Source organism: Rhyacophila brunnea, unplaced genomic scaffold (assembly GCF_057557595.1).
Source record: "Rhyacophila brunnea isolate RB1 unplaced genomic scaffold, BYU_Rbru_1.0 scaffold_18, whole genome shotgun sequence".
Lineage (NCBI taxonomy): Eukaryota > Metazoa > Arthropoda > Insecta > Trichoptera > Rhyacophilidae > Rhyacophila > Rhyacophila brunnea.
Window position 1 is genome coordinate 29,715,262 of NW_028232837.1, and position 21,020 is coordinate 29,736,281.

The window sequence follows — 21,020 nt, forward strand, 5'->3', positions numbered from 1 at the left end:
CACTTAACCACCGCCTAAATGAATCAAGCAAGACTTCAGATGTACCAATTCCCGACCAAGACTCCGAAAATGAATACCAGCCGACAGACTACAACGAGATAGTGTACAAGCTCGACGTAGCAGAACACACTGCCCTCTCGTCCAAAAACGCTACACCACAACACGATGCAACCAACAACCGTCCAGACCCTGCATCACCGATACCCGACCAAAAACCAAAGAAAAAGAAAAATAAGAAGACAAAGACGCCCAAAACAGACAAAGACTACTGCCGAGAGACCTCTCAACGCGCCTACTTCTTGAAAAAGAAGTAAGCCTCCAGACCACACGCAAGAATCAGGACCCAGCCCAACCCTGCCAACCGCCAAGAAGCAGAGCTCCGAGCGGCGATACTCGGAGCTCTTCCAGGCTATGGCAACGACCGGAAGTGAAGAATACGAGCCAAAGCAGCAAGAGGTGTGCGAAGAATTCGACGGACGCCTGCGTGAAGTTTGCTTTACTTTTCAATCATCATCCAGATCATCTCACTGAGATCTCCAACCCGGCCTCGCTCGGTCGCGAAGCCACCGAGGCCGGGTCCCTTCAACTAACAACAATCAAGCGCCCGCACAGATAGGCACTAGATATTGCGGGAGTAGACGCTTAAAGAACCGTCAGGCATCCCTCATGAAATACGCTTATATCCTAAGTAAAGTTCCCTGGAATCGTGAGCAGTCGTGAGCGAATTGGGATAATTCCTATTTGTTTGGGTGCGATCGCGTCAACTTCCATGAGTGCTCGCTCGAGTTATATGCGCTAGCGTGTCCTGTGTTGTGTTTGACATAACAACACAAATTTGACGTTTACATAATGAAGCCTGCCTGACTTTATAACATTATTTTAACAGACAATAATAATACAAAACATAAACAATACTCTAATCAGCAACTCGTTACCTGTCTAAATTTAATTTGTTGCTTTACTTATAATAAAAAAATTTCACGATGATCGTTGTATCTGGTAGCATGGCCCCCACAAGGGGTGGGCTGGCAGGGCTCTAGCCTGAAGGCTTGGGCTTAGAGGGGCCCAAACAGACACCATAAACTTGCTCTAATAGCAAAAAAAGTCGCCTGCAGTTGTCAGCAATATTGTATGATGTAATTCAATGTGATATTAGGATTGATATAATTCAATGATAAGTGTGTTTCCTTACTGACACAAATGGCTACTTTATCAAATATGGCGACGGGTCACATGTTACTTGGCTACCACAAAAAGGGGTCGAGATCAGTGCTTCATAAGATGATGCCTAGTGGCGACAATAATATTCAATATATCAAATGGATTTATTTATAAATACAAAAAATCGCTGAAAATACACGGAACGCCCTTAATTTTACCTTGTGGAAAAATAATACTACTTTAGAACATCACACTGCCTTTGCTCGATCTGCGAGTCTGCTGGCCACAATTTTCATGGATAAACCGCCACTGTTTTCGTATTACATAATGTATAACAGGCTATAACTGACCTTAACTATGAATTAAATATATAAAAATTTTAAATACCTTTGCTATAACAAGGAAGATATGAATCTGACTTTTGACATATTCCAGCTCCTGGACAGTATCCAAATGTATTTTCATATTGTAGCCATTTGACTCAGAGCGGTCTTCAATGATTTTGAATTTCTTGTCCTCGTCATCCCGTCCTTCTATTCTAAAAGTCATCACGTCAATGCTTATCCTTCCATCTGCATCCGAGACTTCATAGGTACAGTTAGTCCTACCTAAATATAGTTCCTGCAAGAAAATAATATACAGTCGAACCCGATTATTACGATCACGGATATAGCGAGATCTCGGATGTAACGATGAAACATTCGTTCACTTTTTAGTTTATGATTTTTTCCATACATTTATTCACTTTCATAACGAGATCCTTATCGGATATACCGAGCTAAAATATCGTCAAAAATTTTCTTAAAACTGTTAATGTGTTGATTGTTTAAAAACATTTCGACCCTAAGCAATAAAATCTACCGATAAAACGGGGTGAATTAGGAATGTTTTCAGATTTCATATTCAATTAAAACCCTATACTGGTTGACTGAAAAGCAAAATTTACTTGCCAAAAGATGTGTTTACAATTCATTAGTATTATTCACTCGCCATAAATAGTTTCCCAAAATTATGGTCTTTGGTGGAACTTTGGAATCGAGTGCATTATTTTTAAAACCCTTGCGCTGTTTCTTGTATAAATTCGGTTCTTGCTAATACATGTCAAAATTACAATATTATTAAGTAAGTAGGTACTACCTAGTAACAGATAATAATTACGTACCGGAACTTGACAGGTTGGGGCAACAATGACTGGCGGATTGTCATCAATATTAATAATTTCCAGAAAAATCTCAACTTCATACACGTCAACGTCTTCAATTTCCAGAATGAAGTTATATCTCTGCATGGTAGGCGTCTCATAGTCTTGCTTTTTCGTAATCACAATGTACCAATACTCTTTGTCGTCCCCAGCCTCTTGTAGCTTTGTGATCTTGGGACCGAGGTATCTTTCCAGTCCGTTAGTAAATCTTTGAATTTTAGGTACGGTTTTACCTGAAAAGTAGGACACACTTTTGTTTAAACCACATCTGGAAATGAAACCGGAATCGATTCATGAAATGTTGAGAGCACCTTGATTATTTTAGAACAAGAACGAACCCTCGATTCCATATTTTGAGAACCTCTGTAAAACTTCGGCCTTCCGAAGGTTTCATCGTCTTTTTTTAACGTTAACTCGCGGTCGTCGGTTTGACATAATATTATTATTCGACCGTGTTTAGGAAAAAGGGCGTAACTCTCACAGAACAAATTTTACATGAGGGGCAAAAAAGGTTTTTTTTTTAATGATTTTAGTTTAATATTAAAAAAAAAATAAGCACAGACATTGGGTGCATGATGATTGATGATTTGGTGTTTTATATTTTCGATCTAATAATAATTAAAGTTATCACAAAAAAATCATTAAAATTGAGGGTAAATGCTTTTTTCCTTAAATTAAAACTTAATTAAAGCTCAATTGAAACCTGAATTTAGTTGATAATTCCGCATTTGCGGCTTACTTCGTTTTTATAGAACGTGTATTTAGTTGTATACATTTTTAATATCTAATAAAAGCACTTTTCGAAAAATTGAGGGTTACACCATTTTTCCTAAACACAGTCGTTTGGTTACTTACATTACATGATAATGTAATAGATAAACAGCCTTTACGTTCCGACATTCGTCTCAGTCGACAGCTGTTGTCTTTTACATAACTATTGCCGTTGAACGTGTTATTTTGTGTTTAAATTTTCATTTAAGTATTTATTGTGATTTTGCAATACAGAAACACACATGTTTGTTTGTAAAATACGACGGAAATTCCGTTCACATTCTTGTATTGAATTCTGTAATATTGGAGACGTAACTAGCTTCTTTAAGGATTAATTTGCTAGATAAGTACTTTAACAATGAATCGTTTAATAATGCAAAGTTAACGGGTAAGTACTGATTAAATATGATGTCATTACCAAAATAGATAAAAATGTTAAGGCTATACCTCAGTTGAGGCATGGTCTAAAAAGATCGTGGCTAGGCGATACCCGGATTGTGCAAATGACGCGTGCCGAATGAAATATAATTTGTCATATAAGTCCAACATGCGTCCATTTAATGTTCTGTTTATTGTTCTATTAGTAACAATAATAATAAATTCATTGACATGTTTTCTTTTTCAAGTAAATGGGTAACGTTTTTAGTCATCTTTACACGTTTTAAGAAATAATACCCCCGTCGCCATCACGAAACAAATTGACGTGTTCACAGCTCGATGTTTGCTCTCCGAATGCCAGCGAGTCCAAATTTCGTCGCACCTATAGTTGAAAATTATTTGCCGTTTCACTGAAGTACCGTCTTAAGTACTTTAATTCCATGAAATCGACCAAAAGTTCCGTCAATTGTCAATTTTCAGTGGTAAAAATTCTATCTTACTCTAACGCATAGAGCGGATGCGTGCCGAACGCTTACTCATTCGCACTTATGGTTCGTTTTTGTTCATGCCTCGATACCATTCGAAGCTATAAACGCCTTTAAAACTAAAAATTTCACGTATTTTAATCAAAGCGGTTCGAAGTAGACCGCGCGACTAGAGCTAGGATTTCCCGAAATGATGAAATTTTGAATTCCCGAGATTCGGGATTTGCAGAAAAGAATTCTCGAGAAAACGGGAAATTTCAAAAAAACTTGTAAAAATCCTAAAATCTGTGTAAAAACAAATTCCAAAAAATATGATTTTTTTCTATTTATGTAAGAAGACAAACAAAATAGAAGTAGGAAAACAAAAATAATTTAAAACATTACTTATTAAAATAGTATTTCAAAAAACACAGACTGTCAATCGCTGCGTCTGACAATCGCGTACGCTTTTGAGACACAAAATTCCCTGATGTTGCGAAAATTGCGCTCATTTTGATTCGACATTGACTTAATTTTGTTAAATGCTCCGATCAGTCCTTGAATTTTGTGTTTTCTGTCCACTTTTTCCATATGGAAAATCGGTTTTTCAATTAATATTTGATGAATATCCCGAAATGTTAAAATTTTTCATTCTCGAGATTCGGGATGGAAAATCCCGAAAATTTCTCGAGAATTCCCGTCGGGAAATTCTCGAAAGCCAACTCTACGCGCGACGGGTGTCGTGGTGCTTCGTTCAGAAATTGGCCTCCTGAAATGCCGCTAAATCCACAATGTGTACGAATCTTAGACTATAGATACATCGCAGGAATACATTCGAACTGTGGATTGCCAGCATAACCATAGAAAATGCAGAAAGACTGGTGAGCAATTTTTTGGAGGTGGCTCATAGTGTCGATCACAGGTCGATAATGCTCCACAGAAGGAGCGGACATATAATATGAAGAAGATGAAAAAGAAATACATTTCCTCCCATCTTTCGTATGTGTGTTTCTTAGAAGTTAGTAACAATCAAAGCTATATCTAACTTTTTTGAATGGGTACCTATCTACTACTTTTTTTTTCGACCATGTCCGATCCTAATAAAATCATATGGGCCTCCACATAGTAGAGGTTTATATTAACAGATTTTGTTTTTACGAGAAATGGATGTCAGCCACTTGCTTAACCTATTAGGTCCATACTCCAACTCACACAGAAATTAATTGAAAAACAATATGTGTACTTGTCAGACCCAGTATTCGAACCTGGGACGCACAACGCTATAGGTCGACGCTTAAGCCGCGCGGCCATCGTAAGATAGATAAGCATAATATTATTGTGGGTAAGTAGTGCAAATGAATATTTTGAAATACCTACTAACCTTTGTAATTGAATTTGGCTATGATGACGTCTCCAATGATCTCTTCTTCCATGCCAATAAGTTGGCCTCTGTCCGGTATATATTCAGTGAAATTAACGTCAGGTCTCGGGGGGCCCGGCAGAAACGGTGGAAGCTCCCATTCTGTACAAAACAAGTGTTAGTATCAATGTAAGTATGAATTTATATTTGAAAATCTCAAGTTTTGAGGTGAATTTTAAGGCTTATGTTTAATATGAATTTTAATTATAATTACCAGTGGTGAAGGGTGGAAGTAGGCTGTTAATATCAGACATAAATAGTGCACACTTACACTTTGCCAGTCAAACGTATATGTTTTCATTGAACTAAGCCTACAATGTGTAGATAGAGTTAGTTAGTTTTTTAAATTCAATTATCACCTGCCTAATCCAAGTCACAATAGATAATTGTCAAAAAATATTCGTTTGTATACCTAAAATTTACTAAATCATACATAATTTTAGATATTTTATAGATAGAAAAATAAATTTATCGATAATGGTTTGGTGTGGCAGATCCTAATGAATTTTAGAAAACTAACGAACATCAGCTGTAATAATGTATTCTTAATTCAACAAAAACAAATAAATATTACTGAAAAGTGTGCACTATTTTTGTCGGATCGCCCTTAGCATACTTTAATTATTTATTATGGTTTGGGTTAGGCAAGGTTAAATTGAATTTTAAAATCTAACCAGCACCATCCGTAAATTGTATTATTAGTTAAATGAAAAGAAATAAGTATGACTGACAGAGTTTAGTGTCCACTATGTATGTCGAATATTAACAGCATACCTCTTAGGCATAAAGCCCATTGACGCAGCGAGTGGGGCACTCGCGCAAAATTTCTACAAGTGGCGCGTAAATCGTCAAAAATACAACGTAATCAAATACGCCAGCGCCCACTGGATTTGACGACGCCTTGTGCCCGCGTGCCGCATGAGTCACCGTTTTTCGCTTATCAGCGATACGATTTAACGAAAATACAACGGAGTCCATTCATTGAACACAGCAAGCAAAATCACGCTCCTCGAAGTGTCGTCGATAAGACGGGCGAAAAGCCATTATTAAGAACAGTGTACGCTTTGTTTAGTTATTGCGTGTCCGATATTTAATTACAAGCCCCGAGAAATAATATAATATTTTTATTGCTTTGTTATGAGAGACGCTGTAATAATAATTATTTTGTGCTTCTTGGGCCCCTTATTACATAGGTGAAGGGTAATGCGCGGCAAGAGGCGTGTGATTATGGTAATGAATATACGCTTCTTACGCCGACTGCGCCCGCTCGTCTGTCTTGATGGGCTTTATGCCTTACTCTTCGCCACTGACAATTACCTAGTTTAAGTTTTGTGCTACTTATTTCATTGGAACCGTTTTTACTGATTCCGGTCCGCCTTTTGGAATCTTCAGGCATTATGCACTTTCACTTATGGCAGGGGTGGCGATTTTTTTTGATAAATATTCAAGATGTATAATAATACAAATCATCAATGAATGGTCGGCACACGTATTGGTATGGTAGGCACTCAATATATATTTTTTTTTACGACCATGTCCGATCCTAATAGGATCATATGGGCCTCCACAGAGTAGAGGTTTGTATTAACAGATTTTGTTTTTTACGAGAAATGGATGTCAGCCACTTGCTCAACCTATTAGGTCCATACCCTGTCACACACAAATTGAAAAACAATATGTGTACTTGCCAGCCCCAGGATTTGAACCTGGAACCCAACGCTTAAGCCGCGCGGCCGCCATGGGTGTCTATTTATTCTAGTGCGTGATAATTAAAAATGGCGAATGTTATTATTGTTACTTTAGGGTGGAAGTAGGTTGTTAAGATCCGCCATAAATAGTGTACACTAAACTTTGTCAGTCATACGTATTTGTTTTCTTTGAAGTAAGACTACAATTTTATTTACAGATGGTGTTGGTTAGTTTTTAAAATTCAACTAACCCTGCGAAAACCAAGCGATAATAGATAATAGTCAAGAAATACTCGTATATCTATAAAATATCTAAAATTATGCAATTAAATCATACATAACTTTGAATATTATTATAGAATAATATTTTCCATATATTATAATTATAGTTTGGTTTAGGCAGGACTTAAGGAATATAACAAATGATCTAACAGTATGTGTAATATGTAGTCTTAATCTAACGAAAGCAAATAAGTGTGAATGAAAAAGTGTGCACATTTTTGTCGTATCGCCCAAAATATACCAAAACTATTATGGTTTTAGTTTAGGCAGGGTTAAATTGATTTAAAAAAAACTAACCAATACCATCTGTAAATAATTGTAGTCTTAAATACAAACAAATACGTATGACTAACAAAGTTTAATGTGCACTAAATATATGGCGGATCTTAACAGCCTACCTCCACCCTTCGCTACTGGTTCCTATTGTCAACTTCACTATACAATATACATTATATTGATATACCTATCAAGCTTATTGCATCGCTTTCTCTCGATCGGCGCCGCTCCGACTATGACTACCTACTTGTCTGTCAATATAATACCTCTATGGTCAATACTAGGGATTCCAATCCCGGGATCCCGAGCTATTTTCGATACCTATGAATCCCGGGATTGATAAACATAATCCCGAAACTTTCGGAATTGATTTTTTATCAATTTTTATGGAAAATAATATAAAGACGAAAATATAACAGAAAAATACTTTTAATAACAAATAACTACATTAGAAATAAACTGAATTTGAATGAAGTTTGATTTATACCCATGTGTAAGTTGCCGATTCATTTTATTTTTTCACATAAATTAATAAAAATGAGAAAGATTGAAAAATACAATGCTTCGCACTATTAACGAAGTAATTCCACCATGATCTCATACGTTTTACGGCAGTTTCATATTTGGCTGACTAATTAGATTTATGAAGTGGAAAGAAAGGCCATAAGTATACTATGATTTGCTTTACTATTTTAAATCTCGCTAACCCATTCATTAAGTCTTTACTATCAGAAACAGCAATCTCATATTAAATTCACATTATTATTTATATTACAATATTATTTACTCCATTAAACTTATGTATGTCCAAGATTGAGCGTTTACAATATTAACAATAAATGTCTTAAATAGTATAAATTATACTAGATTTATTTTTGACCGATTTTATCAATGTTATTTGTAAATATAAAATTTTTATATTAACAATGGAAAAAAAATGGCAATCCCGGGACCAGTCCCGGGATTGTCAAATTGTAATCCCGGGATCAGAATTTTGGCTCAGGATTGGATTCCCTAGTCAATACAATAAAATCTCAAGCGAATGTTGTATGTTTAAGTATAATTTTACGAAAAGACAATGATTTAAAAGGTAAATTCCCGTTTTGACAACATACACGATACATAGCTATATAAATATTTCTTCATCATTCTTTTCTATGTTGTCGATGATTCTAAGAAATGCTATAATATATTATGTATGTCATTTTTAATATACAAATTAAAAAAAAATGCGTAATCAGAGAACGCGAAAGGTTAATGATAAAAAATTAAATAATTACCTTTACTATCAACACTCAAGCCCGCAATGGTAAAAATTATAGCTAAAGTAAATCCAATTCGGGTCTCCATCCCCATTTTCCGGTTCTGAAAAAAAAAGAATTTATTTAGGATTTTTTTTCATTTTCACATAGGCAACATTTTCAGACCTATGGACCGCAATCAACTTTTAGTCTGGTAGCCATGGCCCCCACAAAGGGGGGGCTGACAGGGCTATAGCCTGGGACAAGGGCTCAGGAACGGCCCCGGCGTGGCGATAAGTGATAACCAGATACGTGATATAAACATACATCACAAATTCTCTCTGATAATAAAAAAAACATCTAGCTAAAAATAAAAAGCCCTATTTTTCTTCAATAATGTTATTATTTCAAATTATGTGGTAGTACGATACTATTTTTAATTGTGTTTCAATTCACCATAATATATAATAAATATAAATAATATCACTCGACAACCCCATAATTTTATTCGAATGGACGTTTACCGCGTACGCCATTTGGAAAACGCTACTATAGAGGGTCACACTTCCTTTATCTTTAGCGATAGGTAGGAGGGCCCGCCAAAAATCCTAACCTGGGGGCCCGCATCAAGATGTGGGGGCCTTGCCGGTCGCACATACAAAATCGCCTCGACTGTGACACGGTATTACGTCAAGACTGCCTGCAATGATGCATTCCTCTTCCGCGCACACAGGCGGGACCATGCCGGGATAGTGTCGTCACGCGGCTAGCCGAAACGAATGACTGACCGCAAAAAGCAGCATAAATTCGACGTGTTACAGTCGAGACTAGTTAGTATGTGCGTAGTCTCAAGTGTAGTGTAGCAATTAGTGTCCATGCAGTGCAAGTGGAAGAAAGAAAATAACACTATATTATTTATTTATTAAATAATATACCTAAGTATTAAAAAGAAAACAATGCTTTTGCATAACCGTCTAAATAGGTACCTGCGAAATGTGATGTTTTCTGTTAGACAAATTTAATTATTTATATCCATTATTGAATCAGCATTTACTTGGTAAAATTCCATTTTACAAATGATAATTTAAATTACCTATATTATAGTTTTTTTTAAGTCGATAGTTATTTCGGTTTTAACACCATTGTCAAGACAAAAACAATTTATTTGTATTTAGGTATATCCACTTCAAAATCTGAGGTGTAGTCTAACACGTAACATAATATTATGAATCATTTTCAATACTTATGTAATTATTGGTTGCATACGTTATTTCATATATTCGTTGCTTTTACAGGAACCCCCTCCCCAGTATTACCAGGTTTATTGAAATACTCATATAAAGGTTACATTTACGTCACATACAATAACACGTTTAGAATGCTAGTATATAATCTAAATTTCATCTAGGAAATTATTCACAAACATTATTTAATTATTTACGCAATATTTGTGCTTATTATGCAGATTTTATCTCTCGTCGTTTTTGATTGGAAAATTTGTCACATAAGAAGTTTCAACGGGTCAACGACAGACAATATAGTATCAAAATAAAAATCATATTATGCGATTATGCAGTGCCAGGGCTCACTAAAATTTTTGTCTTTATTTTTGAATTAAAAAAGACGCATTTATTTAAATAAATGTCATATTAACATTATTTGCTATCTCTTAATAATGTTAACATTACTGATGGTATCAATAATCGTCACCCGTAGAGTCCGTTTTCTTTTTTAATACCAACAGATAAGATTAATAACAATTATTTATTCTTATTACTAGTATTGTTTAAATAAATTATCTTGTACCTAATAATATTGTGTCATATTTTAAAATTCCTAAATGAATCATCTCGTACCTACATGCAGGTAAAAGTATAAAATACACACTATAACTAGTTTTAAAATTTTTACATCTTAACAAATATACATACCTAGCATGCATGTAATTAATATATATACAAAATATTTATGAAAGTTAAATTCTCATTAAGGCTATACCTCGGTTGAGGCATGGTCTAAAAAGATCGTGGCCAGGCGAAGCGCGGATTGCGGGTGCAAATGACGCATGCCGAACCAAATATAATTTTTCATATAAATCCAACATGCGTCCATTTAATGTTCTGTTTATTGTTCTATTAGTAACATTAACTTTCTTCTTTAAGCACTACGGTGCATGGTTGCAGCATCACTCCCGTGCGGCTTCGTCTCGGGACGGAATGAGCACTTAAAATCACTTCTTTCAGACACGTTTAAAGCGTCATAGAAAGCGGCCGTGCATATCCACGGTTGTGCATATATGACGGGTGGTGGTGGGCACTTTAACGTATGTTCTATTAGTAACAATAATAATCATTGATAATAATATATTCATGGAAATGTTTTTTTCTTCAAGTAAATGGGTAACGTTTTTAGTCATCTTTACACGATTTAAGAATTAATACCCCCGTCGCCATCACGAAACAAATTGACGTGTTCCCGGCTCGACGTTCGCTCTCCGAATGCCAGCGAGTCCAAAATTTCGTCGCGGCTATAGTTGAAAATTATTTGCCATTTCACTGATGTATCGTCATAATGAAAAATAATCATTTTTGAAAACCTCAGACACATACGCATTAGAAAAAATCCGAAAAAAAATAGTCGCGAGAAGAATTCGAAGTCACATCTTTCATTATCCGGGTGAATGCACTTAACCTTTAAACTACCAATCTATGACGTATGCAAATTAATTCTAACAAGTACGTTATGCGAATGGATTTTCATATTCCGCCAATGGACTCTGTACGTAATCAAGGTAATGATATTACTATCATATAGGTAGCATCCGGTATTAATCATACTTATTGATGACATTATTGACACATATTCAATATTGAATACGTATACACAAGGTTTATATGTATACATTTTGAAAACCTCTTGAACTTAGAGTTTAAAGATTACCATTATTAATAAAACCACCTTCCATAAAAAATATATATTATTATCATTCCTCATATTTTTCATTTTATTTTATAATTTATTGACCATTATAATGAGCCGCCCCTAAACAGTGAATGATCTGCTTACCCACACGGGATATCACTTACGTTGGGTGCTTTACTATAATATCAATATTAAAAAGAAAATAATTTCATAACTATTTGCTAAGTGGAATTGAAAAAGAGCAGGTATTTAATGTTTAGAGTAAAACCGGTTATACGAATAGTTTTTGAAAATCGAATTCAGTACATATTGTAGGTACATAGGATTGCATACCTGTATGATTGCACAATATTATTTTAACTACACACAATAAAAAAAACGATGTCACTAATCACAAAATTTTTTTTTTACACAGGTACGTTTTGATTATTCACACTGGTTTTGCATTCACAGCACTGCGATAAGCTCACTGGTAGGCAATAGACAGCTCGATAGGTTATAGCAAAAAATCGACCAAAGATAACACAAATTAATAAGATATTATGGTGATAATGTGATTGAATAATAAATACCTAGTATCTTATTAAGGAAAGGGCATATTATTTTTATTTTTGTCAAAATATACCAATGGCATGCGGTGACTTTTGAAGCAAGGCATTCTGAAAGACAAACAAAATAATATCTAATTACGTAATTAAAAATAATTAACAAAATCATTCGAGACCTGAGAACAAACCTTTATAAATTAGTACGCGCGGCATAAGCGTTGGACTATAAAGCCGTGGGTCCCAGGTTCGAATCCTGGGTCTGGCAAGTACACATATTGTTTTTCAATTTGTGTGTCAGGGTATGGACCTAATAGGTTGAGCAAGTGGCTGACATCCATTTCTCGTAAAAAACAAAATCTGTCAATACAAACCTCCACTCTGTGGAGGCCCATATGATCCTATTAGGATCGGACATGGTCAAAAAAAAAAAAAAAAAACTTCGATGGTGAACCTAATGCCGTGTCCACATTGCCAGCAATGTGGATAGGGCTTAACGCAGCAAACTTATGTTAGCATTCGAATCATTTATAATAGAAGCTAGTATGTAGTGAATTAAAGTTACGATATAGATATTATATACTTACGAAAATATTATATTTATACCCATGGCCCCCACATCCTGAAGCGAGCCCCCTGGCTAGGATTTTTGCCCCCCCCCCTACCTATCGCTAAATATAAAGGCAGAGTGACACTCTACAGTAGCGTTTTCCAAATGGTGTATGCGCTAAAATTAATGTGTATATTTAATGTTTTTTTTTGTATATTTTAATAGGTACATCCATTTGAATTATGGAGTTGTCGAATAGACTACGTTAAAGTGCCCACCACCGCCCATCATATATTCACAGCCGTGAATATGCACGGCCGCTTTCTATGACGCTTTAAACGTGTAAAAGAAAAAAAAAATTTTTTGACTGGCTCTGCTATCCGCTGACGTTAAGCGCTTTGTGTACCCGCATACTGAGTGTCACGAATTGAAATGGATGAGTCTACAGAAGAGTCGGGACTATCCCGCTCCCCATACGACGCTGCAAATTTCTCGAATGCTGCAAAGTTGGCCTCGGTTGCTATCAGATCTCCATGACCAATTGGGCCCGTGTGAGGACGGACCCTGGCAAACAGCTCCGCTCGTTCGAGTTCCATAAGCGGGCAATCCCAGAGGATGTGTTCAACATCTTCATCGATACATAATTAAAAATTGTATCGTACAACAACATAATTTAAAATAATAATATTATTAAAGAAAAATAGCGCCGCAGGCGACTTTTTTTACTATTAGAGATATTTTGTGATGTATGTTTATATCACCTATCTGGTTGACTCGCCACGCCCGGTCCTTCTTCAGCCCGGGCCCCCAGGCTAGCGCCCTGTCAGCCCCCTCTTTGTGGGGGCCATGTTTATACCTATATTGCGGCCAATTATGTTACCAGGGAATCTATTCTATACAAAAGACTGCTATCGGCAGCTACCGGCGGTTATCGAGGGTAGTTTATCCGTCTAAAACTCTAAACAGTCAAACACAGCCAAGAGAGATGATGTTAAAACATAGCACTTATTGTAACAATTACAACTAACTTATTGTAAAAATTATAATACTTCAATACAAAACTATGAAAACCTACCTACCCTCGATAGCAGCCGATAGCAGTCATGTGTATAGAAATAGATGCGCAGATACGGAAAACTATTTAATGGTGTCAAATATATAAAATATGCATTCCGTTTCAGAATTTCACGTTTTGCAACGGGAAAAAAATGGTAAACAAGGAGAAAGTAATTGGAAGCATTGTTGTAGCTGGACCAGAGTGTACTGGTCAGTGACCTGGAACTTTTCCAGGCAGGAACACACTCCAGCACTTATTCAAACAGTTCTTATCAATACCTATTATGTTATAGGTACACAATAATTTTGATTCACATAAAGCATAATAATCAGGGTATAACAAAGCAAAAGAAGCGATTAGTGATACAATTATTATTCTGAATTGATTATGGATTATATTGCCTTTTTACTTTGGCTACGCGCGTATAAAAAACTACGATTTTACTTAAGTAAAAATGAGATTAATGGACTTGAAAGCATGCTACGAGTATTAACAAATTTATTAATCGCCTAAAAGTCACGTAAATATGACGTACTTAATATAAATAATCCAATATTAAATATGAGATTTACTAAAATTCTTTGTAATTTTTTTTTATCCTGCAACATTTTATAAAAGATCTTTTATAGTATACCGGCCTAACTGGCTATATAATATTAGGGGGAAGGACACTGATGAAACATAAATGTAATATGTATGTTTACAATAATATTAATGATGATGTTCGTAATTAATTCTCATTTTCCGAATATTAGCTGTTGACCACCCATGCATGGCCCCCACATCCTGAAGCGGGTTCCCAGGCCACGATGTTTGGCGGCCCCCTAACCTAACGCTAATGTTAAGGGCAATGCAATATTCTGCAGTAGTTTTCCCCAATTGGTATTCCGTGGAACTCCAGGGTTCTATGTACAATAGTATTCGGTGTATTTTTAAATAATTTTTGATATTTTTAAATAAATTCACTTGAATTGTGGGTACTTAATAGTATTTCATCAATGTTAATAGGCATCATATTATGAAGCACTGATCACGACCACTATTTGTGATAAAACCAATTAATATGCAACCCTTTGCCATATTAGATAAATAGTCATTTTTATTAGTCAGGAAACTCTAAAAATAAATTATTAATAAAAATTCTACTCGTCAAATAGCGCTGCAGGCGACTTTTTATAGTATTATAGCAAATTTGTGGTGTGTTTATCTCACCTAACTGGTCAACCTGCTATGCCGCCCCTCCCCCCGCTATGCTTGGGCCCCAGGCTAGAGTCCTGTCAGCCTCCCCTTGTGGGAGCCATGCCCATGATAACCCAGACTGGTTATCCAGTGACGTGCCGTGGGGGTACACAGGACATGCGATGCTTAGAGGTGGCGAAAAATGTAGGAACGAATACGAATATTACAACACTTGAGAGCATTAACGGGTTTCTAAGAAGCATAAAAAATCCTGGCAACCTATCCTAATTTTGTTTTGTAATACGAGTACCTAATGGAGGTTTATCGCGCAGACAAAAACAGATGAGGCGGTCAGTTCGTCAAAAAGTGCCAAAGATGCGTATTTTTCGCAATCACATAAATTTAAAAAAATCAATCAACGTAACCTTCTATTACTGTATTTTTAAAAAAGGAATAGCGGTATTATAGAGGACCTATCTATAGATATACTATAGAAGACAGGTAATATTTTAAAACAACCACAGCTTGTCCTAGATTCCAAGGAAGGTATTATATAGGTAGGTAGGTACATGCGTAGGTATTTTACAAATATAAACAATTAGAGTAGAAAACATTTTAAATAATGGATGGTTTCCACTTATTTACAGTTTTTTTATTACATTTTCTTAAATTTTGGACTGCACCCTACTTACCTACTTCTGAACCTGGACACAATCCAACAACTTGCTGTAGCATAGCATAAACATTAAAACAACTTTTATAATAAATAAATTAGTACTTACCAACGCCCTTTTCGAAACACCTACCAGTATACTTTATCTGATATTAGAATTATTATTTATAGATATGAATAATATACGATATCTAATCAGTCCTGGATCTACCATAGGGCTGAAAACGCAACTGCAGGTGAGGCGAGGAGTATAAAATATTATTAATTGTCATGGTGTAAGCTTGTAAAGTGTTTTACAGCTTCCGAAGCAGTTTCTGACGGTCTCATAACCAGGAGTTGGATGTAACTGCGATTAAGTGAAATAATCTTCAGTTTTATTTTATAAATTTTAATGACAAAATTTGCGTTAAGCTGATAATCAGTCGGACGGATCGGGCTTCACTCTTAAGGGCCCCATACATGATCAGTTTTACCTTCAGAAATCCGTAGCATGTGTGGGTATTTTGGCCTCGAGGTCTATGCGTATACGGCGGCCGGAGCGACTGAAGCGATTCAATTAGATCCGCCTGACCGGATGGACTGACCGGATTGTGTGTGGCCATTTCCGACTCAAGTAGAAAAACGATACATTCACAACGACTGGTCTTACTTTTTCCGCCCCTCCCGTTGTTGTCTATGGATGACCCGCCATTGCCTGTCATTGTTCCATAGAGTGCTCATACTGACGCGTCTGTCGTGATCACACAGGGAATGGATTGATTTGGATAGATTAACACACCTTCTACAAATGTAATGCATAGATCAATGCTATTTTGGAAATCGATATTACCACCGGTTTTTGTGTGAAGGACTAGTCTGACTTTGACAGCTGATGAATAACAGGAATATATATTATTTATAAATAACACTGATAGTTAATATATTGATAATTTTTGCGAATCAATCAAGCAATCTGGGATCTGATTTTGACAGCTGAACAGTAGGCCACTCGTTGCATGTGCAAAAAGATATGCTCAGGCTTTATTAATCTAAAGATGGCGGTGGCTGAATGAATCGCGTACGTTTTCATCAACCTATTCCACTGTAATATTAATAGACTCAGGTAATCTAAAGATGGCGCTGGTGTAGCAAATCCCTTCAGTCGGTGCTCGAGCAGCAGCCGTGTGGGACTTGTGCGCGATATTATTGATTACGTTGTGTGTTTAACAAAATGGGGTCGTGGTCCAAAGACTTTTTATTAGAATCCATTGAGTTATCTAAAACACTAGAACTTTTTTTTAGAATCCGTTGAGTTACACTAGAACCATTGTGGTTCATAAAATTAAAATACTACTAAGTACAATAAAAGAAAGCGTAACGATTATTATAATTTGCTTTTGAATAAAGGTTTGACGATTGAACTCACAGTTAATCGTGATACAATCACAAAAAATATAAACAATTTAAGTACGTAGGTAGTTTATTCAGAAAAGAATTTTTAAAAAAATTCAAGCGTCTATGGCAACGGGTGCGTCTGCTGATCAAGTTTATAAACCTAAACTATGGTAGGTAATATAATGAACTCATATTTCTGAAAGACCAAGAAGAGACCCTGGACTCAACTTCGTGTATAGATATTTTTCTCCCATATTGTTCTCTTTTTGTTTTCCCCCCCTTGTATCAGTGCTAAGGCGGTGTACCTAACACATTAGTTCAGTCTCATCCACATGCGCGTTCACTCCTTGCAATAGATCAACCAGAACAGAACTGACGTTCAATACGTCACGGGCCAAACTGAAGCAGTTTCGTTTGTTCAGTTTTACCTTTCCATGTATGGGTTCATTTAAGGCGGGTTGCTGGAGTTTAATTTTTAAACATTCACAATTTACATTCATAATTTATAGAATAATGATTGTATCACACTGTGACTGTCTTTGAGAAATAAACATGTCTCCACAACAATAATGATTGTTGAACTCCTCCCCACCTTTCTTAAGATACATTCTCTAACTAAAGTCTGAATTCATATTTCATACCCACTGAAAAATTAGGGCTGTACCTCAGTTGAGGCATGGTCTAAAAAGATCGTGGCTAGGTGATGCGCGGATTGAGGGTCGCGGGTGCAAATGACGCATGCCGAACGAAATATAATTTGTCATATAAATCCAACATGCGTCCATTTAATGTTCTGTTTATTGTTCTATTAGTAACAATAATGATATATTCATTGACATGATACATTCATGTTTCCAATAGGACACGCAGACATGGTGGCAACCGAGGCCAATTTTGCGGCCTTTACTAAATTCGCCAGAGCGTACGGGGGGCGGGAGACTCTCGACTCCCCTTGCGACTCTTCAAATTAAAGTCACTCTGATAGTTGCCATATAAATTAACATCATGCATTCGCACTTCGGTGCAAGGTTGCATCACCAGTCCCGTGCGTCTCTGCTCGGTACAAAATGAGGGGTTAAATTCTTTGATCTGGCACACGTAAGGGTTATGTTAGCCGGCCGCGTATGACGTGGCTGCATATACATAACGGGAGCGGAGGTGGGAATTTTACACACCATGTTCTATTAGTAACAATAATAATATATTCATTGACATGTTTTTTTATTCAAGTAAATGGGTAACGTTTTTAGTCATCTTTACACGATTTAAGAATTAATGCCCCCGTCACCATCACGAAACAAATTGACGTATTGACACCTCGACGTTCGCTCTCCAAATGCCAGCGAGTCCAAAATTTCGTCGCGCCTATAGTTGAAAATTATTTGCCGTTTCACTGATGTATCGTCTTAATAATGCCATAACGTGCCGATATGGTATGTCAAGAAAATCCATCGAATTATCTATATAGGTAGGTAAAATTTTAATGCAACAAAAAATTTTGATCCTCATTTTCTTACCTACTTCAAAATATGTTTTTTTGTTTTTTCTTTTAATTTTAATTTTCTTACGTGTGATGATGACAATGATGACAAATGCGACCCTGTGTTTATTGCCATATATTAATTATTATTGATAAGTGCGTGCCTAGGCAGTAATAAAAGATTCTAGGAGGGGGGAGGGTGACACATCCCTTGTCGGTTTTTGAAGCACACATTGTTTTTTTCTTTATACAAATATTATAGCCTCATCGTATCTATGATATTTTTATTATTATGATATTATATCTCTAAATTATTTATATTCTATATCAACTCATTGTCTCTAAATATTGTTTTTTTCTTCTCCACTGTCCCTAGCCTATGTAGTGCAAGTTATCGTCAGATAATATGTTATTACATTGAATTAAAACGTTACTAATCACTAATCAGTATTGATCATTGCCATTGATCAGAGAAATGTATGATGACAACAAACTTATTGATTAGATTAGACACTGATAAGGCGAATAACGTACTAGTAAGTAGTGGCATCTAGCGGCAGAATAACACACTTGCATCAATGAATATCTAAAAAATAAAAAGATTTAAACTCAAAAAAATGTTATTATTAAAATATATTCTGTTCGTGGAGTATCATATTATGTAATTACCAGTGGCGAAGGGTCAGTGACATCCCGTGGGGGTAGGCAGATTGAGCATCGCTTGGTGGCAGCAGTTACTCGAAGAGCGGAAAATCGAAGAAAATCATTAGTATTAAATACTTATATTATAGAAATAGGTACCTAAACTTAGTACCTAATTACGAAAACGTCTCTCCATTTAAAAATTCAGCTCAATGGTTTGGAAACAAAATGTATTAATTACCATAAAAGGTTTAACACGACTGTATTTTTGTCGCGTTCGCGATGTCTAGTCCTTGATGATCAGCAATGACACGTGCAGATTAGCGAATTATAGGTGGGTACACTGTGGGCGCGCGGCTTAAGCGTTGGACTATCATGCCGTGGGTCCCAGGTTCGAGTCCCCTGGGTCTGGCAAGTACACATATTGATTTTCAATTTGTGTGTGACAGGGTATGGACCTAATAGGTTGAGCAAATGGCTGACATCCATTTCTCGTAAAAACAAAATCTGTTAATACAAACCTCTACTCTGTGGAGGCCCATATGATCCTATTAGGATCGGACATGGTCGAAAAAAAGAAAGAAAAAAACATAGGTACCTACTTACCTAATAATTAATTTATCCAAATATTTTTGCCAGCCACTCGCGACTTTTGAAAGTTGTCTGGTGTATTTTTAAATGCATCTGAAACCGTGGACTCGCAATATTGTTAATTGAAGTAGGGATGGCATTTAAATTGGATTTAGTGGTGAGTATATATTTTGTTAGTTATGTATCCATTCAACACATTTCTTAAATATTGGGATCATGAAACTTTTAAGGATGATAAAAATACTGTATAAAAATGGGGCGGCATTTTGGCGCTGCCTAGGGCGGAATTTTGTCTAGGGACGTCCGTCACTAGGGGTAGAGGTAGGCTGTATCCCAGAGCCCGAAATGGACCGGAACGCACCGAAGCGCCGTTCTGGTTCGTGACATCGATAAAATTATCGCTCCGTCTCGTGGAAAAAATATTTTGACCGTCTGAGCTAGATAGGCCATATAGTAGAAAATGGAACACATTTATTTTTATGAAGTACACATAAAATTTTTAACTATGTAAATATCTTCAGAAAATTGTCGAGCACTCCGGATCGTAAACTTTTTCATTTCGAGCGCTGCTGTATCCGATATAAATAATGCACATTAAACTTTGTTAATCATACGAATTTGTTTTTATTGAACTAAGACTACACCCTACAGATGGTATTCGTTAGTTTTTTATAAATCAATTAAGCCTTGCCTAAACCAAATCATAATAGTTTTGGTATGTTATGGGCGATTCGACAAAATAGTGCACACTTTTTTATTCATACTTATTTATTTTCGTTGAATTAAGAATACATGTTGCACAATATGTTGTTGGTTATATTTTTTAAATTCATTAAGCCCTGCCTAAACCAAATTGTAATAGATACAAAATATTATTCTATCTATAAAATATCTGAAATAATGTATGATTTAATGGTATAATTTTAGATATTTTATAGATGGATGAGTATTTTTTTACTATTATCTATTATAGTTGTAATTGAATTTTAAAAACTAATCAAAACGATCTGTAAATTGTAGCGATTTATGCCGGATCTTAACAGCCTGCCCCCACCCTTCGCCACTGGCAGTTACATCATTGGATGTTACATGTTACTATGACTTTTTCAGTGCTCGAAATGGAAA

At 35.9% G+C, this 21,020-nt stretch overlaps 1 protein-coding gene across 1 annotated transcript in view; it reads right to left on the bottom strand.

Annotated features, from left to right (window-relative positions):
- LOC147073411 (cadherin-AgCad1-like) overlaps positions 1–6,791 on the bottom strand; it is a 70,436-nt gene extending 63,645 nt beyond the window's left edge. The window contains exons 1-4 of the mRNA XM_085945646.1: positions 6,713–6,791; positions 5,357–5,497; positions 2,324–2,595; positions 1,549–1,782 (exon numbers count right to left, since the gene is read on the bottom strand). Coding sequence (XP_085801772.1) covers positions 1,549–1,782; positions 2,324–2,595; positions 5,357–5,497; positions 6,713–6,791 — 726 coding nt within the window. The remainder of the gene's footprint in view (positions 1–1,548; positions 1,783–2,323; positions 2,596–5,356; positions 5,498–6,712) is intronic.
- Between the last annotated feature and the right edge of the window lie 14,229 nt (positions 6,792–21,020).